Source organism: Phocoena phocoena, chromosome X (genome assembly GCF_963924675.1).
Source record: "Phocoena phocoena chromosome X, mPhoPho1.1, whole genome shotgun sequence".
NCBI lineage: Eukaryota > Metazoa > Chordata > Mammalia > Artiodactyla > Phocoenidae > Phocoena > Phocoena phocoena.
Genome location: NC_089240.1, coordinates 101,553,268 through 101,566,935, shown reverse-complemented (window position 1 = coordinate 101,566,935; position 13,668 = coordinate 101,553,268). Strand labels below are relative to the sequence as shown.

General features: G+C 42.4%; 1 protein-coding gene across 3 annotated transcripts in view; it reads left to right on the top strand.

Annotated features, from left to right (window-relative positions):
* The first annotated feature begins 1,027 nt into the window (after positions 1–1,027).
* The window catches only part of LAMP2 (lysosomal associated membrane protein 2), a 34,036-nt gene continuing 21,395 nt past the window's right edge, over positions 1,028–13,668 (top strand). The window contains exons 1-3 of one of the 3 annotated variants that reach the window (XM_065900380.1): positions 1,028–1,232; positions 12,041–12,159; positions 12,849–13,062. In XM_065900380.1, the coding sequence (XP_065756452.1) occupies positions 1,169–1,232; positions 12,041–12,159; positions 12,849–13,062 (397 nt within the window). In that variant the 5' untranslated portion in view covers positions 1,028–1,168. Of the gene's footprint in view, positions 1,233–12,040; positions 12,160–12,848; positions 13,063–13,668 lie in introns of those variants that run through there. The other 2 variants (XM_065900381.1, XM_065900382.1) reach the window with 2 other exon arrangements.

Sequence of the window (13,668 nt, the reverse complement as noted above, 5' to 3'; positions counted from 1 at the left end):
ATCCATTGGAACCAGATTAAGATCTCCTGGACTAGATGATTTTGAAGCTCTATTTTAGTGTTGCTCAAAATGTAGTCTGGGGACCATAGGAATCAGAATTACTTGGAGTTCCTGTTAAAAAAATAAAAACAGATTCCTAGGACTGGCAAAGATCTACTGTTTCAGAATCTCTGGGGAATGAGGTTGAGGAGTTAATATGTTATTAAAAATCCCCATATAATTCTTTTGGAAACTAATATTTGAGAATCAGTGCTTTATCCCAACTTGAGATTTTTATAGTTTTTGAATGCTTTCGTTTGTTGAATATTTTAGGTTTCATCCGTCCAATTGTCAACTATACTGAGTAGTATGTTTAGTATGAATTCTAATTAAAGAATATTTACATGTGTATAGGCAGAGGAAAAACAACCTGAAGGATGGACAGAAAGATAGATAACAGTGTCTTTCTGTGTAGTAGGAATATGGATGATCTTTGTTTTTTTCCCTTTGTACTTCTATTTTATTTCTCTCTTTCTCTTTCTTTCTTTCTATATTTAAATAAGACTCTTCCTCTTTCTGAGTTCAGTTTCCCCATCTGAAAAACAGGGTGTTGTAACTAGGTGAACTTCAAGGCCAAGCCCTGCTCTGGCGTTCAGTGACTCTGTATCACCCTCTAGCTCCCTTGTCCTTTTAATGACATGAACTGCATGGGCATCAGTGTTTGGAGAATAATCATGTATTATTTTTGTAGGTATTCCGTTGCGATGCCTAGCAACCATTTTTACTCCAGCAAAAGTATTCTCTCCTTCCTCAAGGAGTCGGAACTGAAATAATCTCTGCTATCTAGCCCCCCTGCCCCCCCAAAAAAGTTCGTTTCTCTTTAGCCTTAGAAACGACCGTCCGCGCCCATCTCCTAGGAGCGCAAGAATGAGTGTGAACCAAAAAGCCAGGGCGTGGTCACCCCGCCCACCGGGCCATGCATCACCACCCCTCTGGCCGCCTTCAAGCGCGGTGACTGGCTGAAGGCAAGAAAGAGTCCCGCCCCTGGTCTTATGACCGGTGCTGAAGCGCCGAGTCCTGGGTTTTGCAGCGTTGTGGTCGGTGGTCAGCGGCGCTCTTGACCCGGTTCCGCGAGGCTTTTCTCTGCTGTCGCTGCACTTCTCGCCGCAGCAGCCTGCTCTGCGGGATCATGGTGTGCTTCCGCCTCGCCCCGGTTCCGGGATCCGGGCTCCTTCTGCTCTGCCTCGTCCTGGGTGAGTTGTCGGGCCCTCCTGCTTAGTCCCTGAGCCTGGGCCCGGGGCGCCCAGTTCAGAGGCCAAAACCTGAAAGACTGGTCCGGGGAGAGAGCGTTGAGAAGCTGAACGACTGACACTGGGCCTTGGCGCTTGGCCCGAGGTGACGAGCGATGACCTAGAGAAGGCCCGACCGAGGGATGGCAGGGGAGAAGGGCCCATAACGGGGCAAGTAAGGGGGGGGGTGGACGCCGAGGGAGTAGGTAGGAAAGAGAGAGGAGTGGAGCACATCGGGTTAGAAAGAGTAACTTGGGGGAGATACTAAGGAGTGATGAGCATAGGAGGGCGGTACGTGCAGATTCTGGGTGGCATAGACATTTAGAGTCTTGGTCCTAGTATCAGGCAAGAGTTTTGAAGATGGTGGAAAACTGGGGCGGGAGAGAAAACTGAGGGAAGAGACTGCCTGCGTGGAGAAAAGCTTGGGGTAAGTGGGGGGAACAGATACGAGTAGATTCTGAGAGGCAGTGAGAGGCTTGGGTGGCGGGGGGTAGGAATTTGACGCTGTGGAGGAAGGGTGATTAAAGAGGTGAAGAATGATGATGGATTGGAGTTTGGTACTTGGGGTTTTGATGGGGAAGGGATCTAAGGTGGCTGGGGCAGTTTCCAGGGGAGAAAACTTGGACCCAACCTCTGGAGACTAAAAGGGATGAGTAGGAACTTTGGTGGGGAGTGAATATCTGACTTGGAGGTGCTGAAGACATCGTGGGGTTTTTTTTCTTCTTCCTTTTTTTTTTTTTTTTTTTTACCAGTTTTGTTACTTCCTCCCAGCTAGACCCTGACAAAAATGTCCCCAGATGTTGAGGTTTTAGAGGGATGCTATATCTGAGTCTTGTATACTGCCTCTTTGCCTTCAGAAGCTCCATTTCTTCTTCCCTCTCACACAACTGGCCTATTACCTCGTTTTCGGAGGAGGAGGAGGGTAGGTAATTTCCTAAGGATTGGGTTGTTACCAGGTCCTAAGAATGACTGGCTGAATGTTGGCTGATGGTGCTATGATGCACCCCACCCCCAAGCATTGGGTCCCCGAGGCCTTTTAATGCCTGAAAGGTGAACTTTGACCAGAATATCTCTTCCTGAACTGATAAATCCTGTGCTTGTTGCTACCACTGACTCTTGCTGTTTGTGACCTAATAAAAGATCAGAAGGAATAGATCCCGGTGGGAGTAGAGAGAAAGTAGATATATTAGGGGCTTGAGAAGGCAGTGAGAGGTGCACATTTTGTAGTTCACATTTCAGTAGAATAAAATCAACACCCTGGAATGGTGGATTCTCAACCAGGGGACATTTGGCAATATCTGGAGACATTTTTGGTTGTCACAATTGGGGATTGCTTTTGGCATCTAGTGGGAAGAGGCCAGGGGTGCTTCTAAACATCCCACAATGCACAGGACAGCACTCCCCCACCCCCGACAAAGTATTATCCACCTCAAAACGTCAGTAGTGCCAAAAGATGAGAAATCTCGCTCCAGAGCCATGGCATTGGAAGGGGTCTTGATGATCTAATCTAGTGATTCTCAAGGATCTTTCCGGGGGAGCGGGTTCTGTCAGATCAAAACTATTTCTAGAATAATATTAAGACATTTGTTCACTTTCATCTTCTCATCAGTACAGTGGAGTTTTCCAGAGGCTATAGAATGAATGTGTGATGACATCACCACTCTCATGGGTCTGATGTGTTTTATTCACTTCTTAGTTTTAATTTCTAGTACAGCAAATACCAATAGATGTAACTCACATAAACCAAAGCTCTTTGAGGTCTTCAGTGGATAGAGTAAAGGGGTCCTGATGCCAAAATAGAGTCCAGCTGTGCACACAGTGCAGGAAACTCTTCTGTAGCCCTTCTTGAAAGTGGGCCACAGAGGCTTTGCTCAAACACAGTTCGAAGCCTTAAATCCCCTGTGAAGTACTCAGTGAGGGCCAAGCGACCCTAAGAGAGGATTGTTTACAACGAAAAGCACCTTATCACTGACTAGAACACATCTGACCAAGGCATCTGGTAATCAGTAGTTCACTGCCAATTGGATCTGCACAAACAACACTGTTATTGTTTAGAGAAAGTGAAAAAAAATAATCATTGTCTTGTTGGCTTTCATGTCATTAAATTTTTTTTAATGAAAGCTTTTTTTTGTTTTGTTTTTACAAAAGCAGTGCTTGCTCATTGCAGAAAATAAACAGGCAAAAAGAAGCACATAAAAGAACCCATCAGCTCATCTGATAGTTTGCCATTTATTGATTGGGACTAACTAGATTCATTCTCTTGGAAGATTTCCAAGATTGATTCCCTCCACTTTCAAGTTCAGAACAGGGTTTGGAGAAGTAAAAGTTAATAATGTAGGTAGGTCAGATGTTTCAGAGGTACCAGGATGAAATGGAAACTCCCTTTTCTCTACAGCTGCTCGTGCTCCCAGCTGTTGGTTCAATGTGGAGCTCAAACTCCTTCCATGTGTTCTTTTTTTCCTTAAGAATTTAGCAATTCTTCAGTTGCTTGGTGGGTTTTGCATGTTACTTTTGTATATCAAAATGGATACCAAGAATAGTTTTTTGAAAAGTCAAGGAATATTTGTAAAGTACCTGCTATGAATTTCATGCTGTTCCTGACTACTGCAGAGGGTACCAACGAAGGAGGATCTGTTCCTGAATTTATGGTCTCATTCGCTTCCAGCTGGGCCGTTTTCACTTTGTAACTTTATAACACTATCCCAGCTGCAGCAGGTAGCTTTTAAAAATAGTTGCTCTAGAGTAAATATAGAAAAGAATTCTCAGAGCCTATGTATTTGTCTTTTTCACAGAGATTAAGTTATGCTGGTATTTATTTGAATGAATTATAACTGACTAGAGACCTTTATGAAGAAAAGCTGTATAGAGGCATTACAAAGAGAGTAGTGGATGAAAAACTTTTCGTAGCATCGCTGCTTATGTTCCCTTTGTGACATAGATTTCAGATTTCTGTGGTTATTGATTGCTGTAACTAGTCTGACATCTGGTTTTTATAGGGTTGAGGCTTTTCTGGGTGGGAAAAAAACCTGATATAAGTGTCCTGAGTGTGTACTTCACTGGTAGGAGTCCCTCCTTTCCACAGTTGTTTAAGGAATGACTTTTGTGTACCAGCCACTAGGTGAAAGGGATAGATAGAGCAGTGGAGAAGACAGACCAGGTTCCTGCTCTCACGGAGCTTACACTTTAGTGGGGGAAGACAGCCCAACAGGTAAATAATAGAATTTCAGTGATAAGCACTGTGAAGAAAATGAGGCAGGTAATGAGGAAGAAGAGCAGACGATAGGGAGTGCGTGGTGGGGTTGACCCTCCTTGACATTTTGTGGTCAGAAGGCCTTCACTGTTGGCTGACATTTGAGCAGAGACCTGAGTGTTGGAAGGAGGCCAGCCAGGTGACTTATTTGGAGGAATAGGAGTAAATCTTGTCTTTCCCAAACTCTTAGGTTATTAGGCTAGCCTATTTTCCACTCTTTTTTTCCCCCAGTAATAGTCAAGTCTCCCCTGTGGTCTTAGTCTCTGAGAGTGGAGACTGTCTTCTGTACTGTTACTTCCCATTGCCTCCCTAGCACAGGGCCAGGTGGCACATGGTTACCTCTCGGTAAATTTTTGTTGAGGGTCTTCATTGGTGGGCACTGGGGATATGACGGTGAACTAGACCAACTCGGTCTCCTCTTTCTTCCGTGAACCTTCAATTAGGTCTTGCAAGATATTTTGTGTGTGTTTTCCGTTGGAGAACTTCAAGATCAGTGCTAAGCAGTACAGATAGCAACTTACTAAACTATAATCCCATACAGTAATGCTAGTATCTTACCTGCACCCCTTCGCATACACCTACATAGTAGTGGAGGTTCACCTGGGGAGCTAGGAAGTCCTAGGTGAAAAGGAGAATAAGGTTTCCACAAAGAACCAATCTCTATCTTTTGGAGGTGATCAAAAAGCAAGAAAGTAAGCGCTGAGATTTTTCTGTAGCCTTACCACTGATAACTTTGATTTCAAGATTCTGCTGAAATTATTCTAGCTTTAATAAAGATACTTGAAAGGACAGGCTTATTATTCATCCATTAGTCGTTGGTTATCACATCTGATAGGATTTATAGATATTCACATATTCCCCATGAGTGCAGCTTTCTTCCCCTATATCATTGAGTGGAATTTGTGATCAAGGATTATTTCACAGCATTATAGCTGACTTCAGTGCTCCATGGTGCAGGAAGACTGCTCTTCCTCCTGTAGTGACAAAAGCATTCCAGTCATAATTTCAGATTAAAATGATCAGAGATCCCATCAGATCCAAAAGTGTACTTTGTAAGTACTTGTTGGTATCCTGCTGTGCATTGCAAAAGAATTCTGGAGGTCTGCCAAACAGCACTCAGCAATAAGCCCTTTCCATTAGTTGAATGGTGTTGAGTCTTATTTCCTTACCCACTCTCTGACCTTAAAAAAATTATTTCATAGCTTAAAATCTATTATTACTTTTATTTTTAAGAGATTTACCAGAAATCCAGAGTATCAGAAAGTGAAACGGTAATCATACTTATATTAGGAATTGAGGAACGGTCAATTTGACTTAACAGACCTATGAGTTGAAAAGAAAGAGTAAATAGATATTGTTGCCTATGTCCTGATTTTTTTTTTTTGGCTTGTTTTGTTTTTAAGACCCTTTGCTCAACCTCATTCTGAATTGATGAGTTTGAGGACAAGAGTCCATAACTAAGTATGATGAAAGTAGACATACCTAAAATTTGGGAAGGATCCCTTTAGGTGCTGTGTTTACTAGAAGGGAAACTTTTTTTTTTTTTGCGGTACGCGGGCCTCTCGCTGCTGTGGCCTCTCCCATCGTGGAGCACAGGCTCCGGATGCGCAGGCCCAGCGTCCATGGCTCACGGGCCCAGCCGCTCCACGGCATGTGGGATCCTCCCGGACCGGGGCACAAACCCGTGTCCCCTGCATCGGCAGGCGGACTCTCAACCACTGCGCCACCAGGGAAGCCCCTAGAAGGGAAACTTTTAAGCTGGAATCTCTAACTTGCTTGGCAAAGTTCTCTTAGCTCTGAAGGGCTTTCATGCTTTCGAAGAATGTATTGGAGAAGTGAAGTACACACTACAATTCTTAGCAAGGTTAACTTGCCCAGAGTCTCACAGCTAGTAAATTGGACTGCCTGATTTGAATTCTAGCTCTTCAATGTCAGTGATGGGACTCCTAATCGTCCCATTATATTGCCTCTTAGATCATTGTTTTTTATTGGTTTTGTTTTACCACTAGTGTTGTGTTCCCACCCCACCCCCATATTGTTTACAAATGTATATTTTTCAACTACACTTTGGGTCAAATAGACTTATAAAAACCTAGCCACTTTTTGCAGTGCGCCGTGCTTGGAGAACAGTTTGTTCTGAGTTCTAAAAGAACCTATAAATGATCTCTTTGGAAACAAGATTAAGAGGATATTTGAATTTGAGAAAGTTGATTTTGCCTTTTTCTTCTCTTTGGAGACTAAACTGTCAGCTCTATAATTACACACTCTAGGATATATTCAGCTGTGGTTTTTTTTTTTTTTTTTGCGGTACGCGGGCCTCTCACTGTTGTGGCCTTTCCCGTTGTGGAGCACAGGCTCCAGACGCGCAGGCTCAGTGGCCATGGCTCACAGGCCCAGCCGCTCCACGGCATGTGGGATCTTCCCGGACCGGGGCATGAACCCGTGTCCCCTGCATCGGCAGGCGGATTCTTAACCACTGCGCCACCAGGGAAGCCCTCAGCTGTGGTTTTTTAATGTCAAAGCCTTTTAGACAAAAATGGCTTAGCTATTCAAAAATCAAACATTTCAATAAGGATGGAAATGGCTTGCTGAAGATTTTTTTACCAAAGTGTAAATGTTTCAACTATAAACTTAACTTATGGGAAAAGGATTATTCCTAGCTTGAAATCCATGTCAAAATTTATTGCGAAAAATGGACATGGGGGTTGAGGGAGTACCCAGAAGCCTGATAGGTTGGGTTCATGATTTGGAAGAGCTAAAGGCTCTTCCTGTAATTAGATTAAGCTGTGTTCTGGGTCGTTATTGCATGGTATTTTCACCTTGATCTAATCAATCAGTATTTATTGAGAATCTAATACGTATTCTGCACTGCTAGGAATGATAGGAGATAGAGGGAAGTAATAAACATGGTCTCCCCCACCATGACACTTGTGATGGATGACATTCATATAAAATACACACTCCTGGGGGCTGTGGCATAGATAAGATCATCTGTTTAAGGGAGCATATTGAAATTCAAATGAGTGGCAGAGACCTTATCAAAAGGGAATCTTGAATCTACCCATGTATATCATTCATTCATGGACTTTGTTACTTTTTTATTAGTTAACAAATTACTTGCTGTATACTATAACTTACCATGGCACATCAGTTTGTTGCGAAGTAACAGTTGAAAACTGTTGTTTTGGAGCTTATGACTGTAGGGGAGACAGGATTTACAGGCATAAAATAAATGAATAATTCATGATAGTGTAAAATACACTCAGGTGTGGGGCTATGCACTATGACTGCTCCTTGAGGGCTTTTGTAGTCAAGGAAATCTTTATGGAGAAAATGGCTGCTGAAAAGTGGACAGCATATCAGTTTGGGTTCTTAATTGTAAGAAACAGAAATAAAATCTCGTTGTTTTTTTTTTAAGCATAAAAGGAATTTATTAAAGAGATATTGGGACATGTGCAAACCCTCTGACCCTGCAATTTCATTCCTAGACACATACCCAATAGACACACATACACCTGTGTTCACCTGTGTTCACCGATGTGTCCATTTGTAATAGAACCAAACTGGAAACTATCCAAATGCCCATCAGCAGTAGCATAGACAAGTAGTGAAAGAAGGCTATACACAGAGAGAAATGACAAACTGCAGTTACACACAACAGCATGGGTGAATCTCACAGACATAATATTCAGTGAAAGAAGCCAGATACAAAAGAGAGCATAGTGAATGATTTCATTTACACCAAGTTGAAAAACAGGCAAAAGTAAACTATACTGTTAGAAGACAGGATGGCAGCTGCCCTTGGGAGGGAAATTGTAACTGGAAGGGGGAACTGGGGGACTTTGAGGAGTACTTGGAATGTTCCTGAGACAATGTTTCCTGACACAGGCGGGTTCAGTTTGTGAAAATTCTTGGAGCTGTATACTTTGCGCACTTTAAATCCCTTCTGAATGTATGCTGTGTACTTTTCTGTATGTAACACATCAGTAAATTTTTACTTTATAAAAAAATGTTCATTAGGTAACTCAGAATTACTGGAGCTCTTGACTATATACCCCAAAGTCTATTCAGTACCCTAACTCATGCCACTGAACTGCATTGCCATCACCAAGCATTAACCTGCAGCTTGCACTGCTGGCCACGGCCATTAGCTGTTCTGGCCTTGTTGCCTGGGACCCTGATCCTGCTGTAGCTACTTCCATCTGAGTGTGATAGTTCCCTTCCTGGCTGCATTTCACCGCCCTCTTATTCAGAATCTGGGGTGGATGCCTTTGCTGGATGGAGCCTAGTATAAGTAAGTGCCATCCTTACCACAAGGGAGGCTGGGAAAGCAAGTATCTAACATTTTCAGCTGTTGTATTGGGTGGGGATATTTGCCAGAAATTGTAACAAAAAGGCAGGGTGGCGGGTGTTTCAGATTTTGGGACAGTGAGAAAGAGTGAAATCCCTCCTGAGGTGAACAAGTAGATTTCAAATGTTAGGAGCAGTAGAAGCCTGGGAGGTTGACTAGAGCATGGCGAATGGGTCCAGTGGAACAAGTTCAGGCAAATTAAAGGGTGTGTTCTGGGAACATAGCTTGAGAGAAGTTGAATGAATAGGGTGGGACAAGATTAAAGATTACTTTGAAAGTCAGGCAGAGGAATTTAAATTTAATGTGGGAATTTTGGAGCCAGTAAAAGGTTTTGATCGAGAAAGTATCCTGAGAGAAGAGGTATTTAATCTTAAAAAAAGTTTTTATTTTATTTATTTTTGGCTGTGTTGGGTCTTCGTTGCTATGCGCGGGCTTTCTCTAGTTGCGGTTCGTTGCGATGCGCAGGCTTCTTATTGCAGTGGCCTCTCTTGTTGTGGAGCACAGGCTCCAGGCATGCAGATCTCAGTAGTTGTGGCTCGTGGGCTCTAGAGCACAGGCTCAGTAGTTGTGGCGCATGGGCTTAGTTGCTTCGTGGCATGTGGGATCTTCCCGGACTAGGGCTCGAACCCCTGTCCCCTGCATTGGCAGGCGGATTCCTAACTACTGCGCCACCAGGGAAGCCCCAGGAAGAGGTATTTAAGGACCATTAATCTGACAGCAGTTCTAGGGGTAGCTAGGAGGTATCTATAGTAAGTTAGGGTGTGGTGGTGGAGTTGGAATAGAAATAAAAGGCAAGGGATTGGATTTCAGAGGGGATTTGAAGGGAAAAAAATCAATGGGACTTAACAAAGAGAATGAAGTAGAAGCTAATTCCCAAAACCTTTTGAGCCTGAGCGTCGGGACAAGGTCCTGCCTTTCCTTTCAAGCCAGTGAGGCTGAGAAGGCGGGCTCCGATTGGAGGAAGTCGAAGAGTAGATTTTCATTGTGGAATTGTTGAGTTTGAGGTGATAGGCATTGAGTAAAATGCCTGTGCAGCTGGAGATGTAGACTGGGATGCCAAGGAAGCCCTGTGAAGGCATAGCTCTCACAGCGACAAGGACTATGAAGGCATGAGAACAGAATGTTTTGGACCCTCGGAGCATTTCTCAGTTCTCATTTATGGGTTGGCAGATAGGCTGTTTTGATATTAATGTAGTGGCAAATGTGAACCACAACCTGTGCCTTCTGCTCCATAGCGTGGAGTTCTCCACCCCAGCACACGTTGATACTAATCATTGTTTTACACTGTTTTGTTTGTTACTCTAATATCTTTGGAAAGAAAATGATTAATACGTGCCAGGCTTTTCTTGGTCGTTTCTGATATATTTGAATGCTTTGAATATTCACAAGGGGGATATGTTAAAACGAGGGACTTTAAACAAGACCAAGAGAGATTGTGTATGGAAAGCAGGCCTCCAGGTGATTAGAAGAATTCTAAGCTGCAGTTCTCAACACCACTGCAGGGTAGCCTTGGATCATTGATGCCAGCTCCATTCCAGATTGTTCTGAGAAAAGAAAGCCTGTAAAACCTACTTGGGCCTCACAAGGTCTTATTGGAGCCTTAGCCAATACATTTAGGCATTGTCAGCAACCACAAACTTTAGCATATCAGATTCAGGCTTGGTGAGGCAGCCCGGTCTCCAGAGCATGCAGAGCATGACGGGAGCTTTGTGTACAGCTTGAAAGCTGTTGCTGAGGCATGCCTTCTTGGTATTCCTCTTAGGACTTTATTCTCTGTAGTCTATAGCATGTCCCCACTTGTAGGTGACGCTGGTGTGCTCAGGTATCATTCAAGGCTATGCAGCTATCTTAACAGGAAACAGCTCACCCCTTGGGTATATGTGTGAGACAGTGAAGAAAATCCTTAGATGATGGCCCATCATTTCTGCTGCTGGTAAGTGTGCTGGCGTATCGTATTTTGAGTCCTTGGGCTCTTCAGTGTAATAGGTAATGTCCCCATGTTTAACCTAATGTAGAAGATCAGAGTCAAGTTAGCTGAAAAGCCCCAAGGCTCTTTTGTCCCTGAAAGGTTTCTCTGCTAAAAGAGAGGTAGCAGGTAGAGAATGTAGGAAGGGACTTTAAGTCCGTGTCAAAAGATTTTTTTTAATTAATTAATTTATTTATTTATTAGTTTTGGCTGTGTTGAGTCTTCATTGCTGCGCGCGGGCTTTCTCTAGTTGCGGCGAGAGGGGGCTACTCTTTGTTGTGGTGCACGAGCTTCTTATTGCGGTGGCTTCTCTTGTTGCGGAGCACGGGCTCAGTAGTTGTGGTTTGCCGGCTGTAGAGCGCAGGCTCAGTAGTTGTGACGCACAGGCATAGTTGCTCCGTGGCATGTGGGATCTTCCTGGACCAGGGCTCAAACCCATGTCCCCTGCATTGGCAGGTGGATTTCTGAACCACTGTGCCACCAGGGAAGTCCCATGTCAAAAGATTAATTAGGCTTTCTAATCAATTGGATTTTATTATGAAACAAAAATGATGAACGCTGCATTTATAAAAATTAACCTTTTGCTTATGGATCTAACAACCTTTGCAGTACTGTTCCTTTGGTCATGTGGTACACACGCTTAGCCCTGGCCCACATCATCATTTTTTCACATTGGAATAAAATAGTTTGCCAAGGCTTCTAAGTGAAGTCCTGTCACATAGCTTGTGACAGGATTTAAAGCAGCAAGACCACAGAAATCAGATCTATCATTATTTATGTAGAGAAAGTTCCACCAGCTGGTTTGAGAAAAGCAGGAGTTTAACACCCCTCCCACGCTTCCCCTTCACCTCATTTACCTTAAAAAACAAAAGTCCTAACAAGTAAACTATAATTGCCCAAAACAAAACTAGCAAGGCACGGAGTGTGGAAACGATTATTAGGAGGTAAAAGGCAAAAGGCAAACGTTACCAGTCTGTGCCATTACCTGAGCATCCTATGTTGAGTAAACTTTTGGGGGAAGGGGTATTGCTAACTTTATCAACAGGATTTCGATAAAAAGATAATCGCCAAGTTACCATATATATTAAAAATACTTTGTTTCATTTTAGAGCTGGTTGAACTTCAGTGCTGGATAGAGCTTGTTTTTATTTTATGTATGTTTTTATAGTCCAATTTAAAAATCTTACTCTTTTTAATAAATCTAGGAGCTGTCTCGTCTTATGCATTGGAACTTAATTTGAGAGATTCAGAAAACGCCACTTGCCTTTATGCAAAATGGCAGATGAATTTCACAATACGCTATGAGACCACAGACAAACATAATGTAAGTATTTTTATTTGTCTTTGAGTTTTATAGTAGGAATTTACTTCTCTTTTTTTAGCCTTTGTATTCATTTATACAAATAAGATTTCATATGTTAACTGACTTAACGTGTAAATTCTGTGGAGCTATTTTAGCATGTAAACTTGAAGGTATTCTATTTAGTGTTGGAATGAATATTTTTTATTTTATTTATTTATTTAGGAATGAATATTTTAATTCATCAGTTCTTCAGAGGTATTTTGGAGTTGGTTAAGGGCAAATAATCTGAAGACTGTATGGTGTTTCAGGTCTAACTACTTCTATTGTGTTTGTAACATGTACTAACATCAAAGCTTGTCCTTTTTTTAATAGCTTGCTATTAAAGTCTCCTTTGGGAGGGTGGGATATCCTCTCAATCCTTTTTGCCTTCTTATTTCTTTTGGTTAAGGTCTTGCCTGCTTACAATCTGATTTTTTTAAAAAATTCAACTTAATAACAGAGGTTCAGGCCGGTTTTCCTTTTCCTTTTAGACTTGCGTGGATTTGTCCAGAGGGACTGGTGTGTAGCTGAAGAATATGAGACTGGTCAGCACAGATGGGCCAGGCTGGCCACGGGGGGTGTGAAGTCAACTGCAGTGGCACCCCGCTTGGAAATGCTTGTGCTCTTTGCTGCCTGTTTGGGCCTAACTCCCAGATTTTTTTTTCTTTTAGAAAACTGTAACCATTTCAGACCTTGGTCCTGCAACGTACAGTGGAAGCTCTTGTGGGGATGACCAGAATGGTCCCAAAATCGCAGTGCAGTTTGGATCTGGTTTTTCCTGGATTGTGAATTTTACAGAGGAGACATCTTTTTATTCAATCGACAATATCTCATTTTCCTACAACACGAATGATAACACAACATTTCCTGATGCGAAAGAAAAAGGTAACCTTAAGAATTGGATTGTGTTGTGTTCTCTTGCTCTTGATTAATAATAAAAAGAAATGTAAATAATTTAAAAGCCATCCTTATGCAATGCAAGTCTGTCCTCCTGTTTGTAATGGAAACATCATGTCTTTGTATTCCCTTGCATGGCATAGTGTTTGACACAGTAAGGATATTTGCTGTCATTGCTTGGTGCTTTACTATGTACCATGTATCAATAGTATCCTAAGTGTGTTGCCAGCAGCATCTCACTTAATCTTTAACAGCAACCCTGGGAAGTAGATGTTATCTCAATTTTACAGGTAAAGGGAATGAGGCTTGATGAGATTAGATGTCTTTCCCAAAGGTCACACAAGCTAGTAAGTGCATGAGCTGGTGTTTGAACCAAAGTGTGTTGAGCTTACAGAGTCCATGCACTTAACTACTATTATTTATTTCATTCAGTAGTGGGCACTCAACAAGTGTTGAATGAATGAGAAAATCCTTTACTAATAACTATTTTATTTTATTTTTTTCTTTTTAACATCTTTATTGGGGTATAATTGCTTTACAATGGTGTGTTAGTTTCTGCTTTATAACAAAGTGAATCAGTTATACATATGTTCC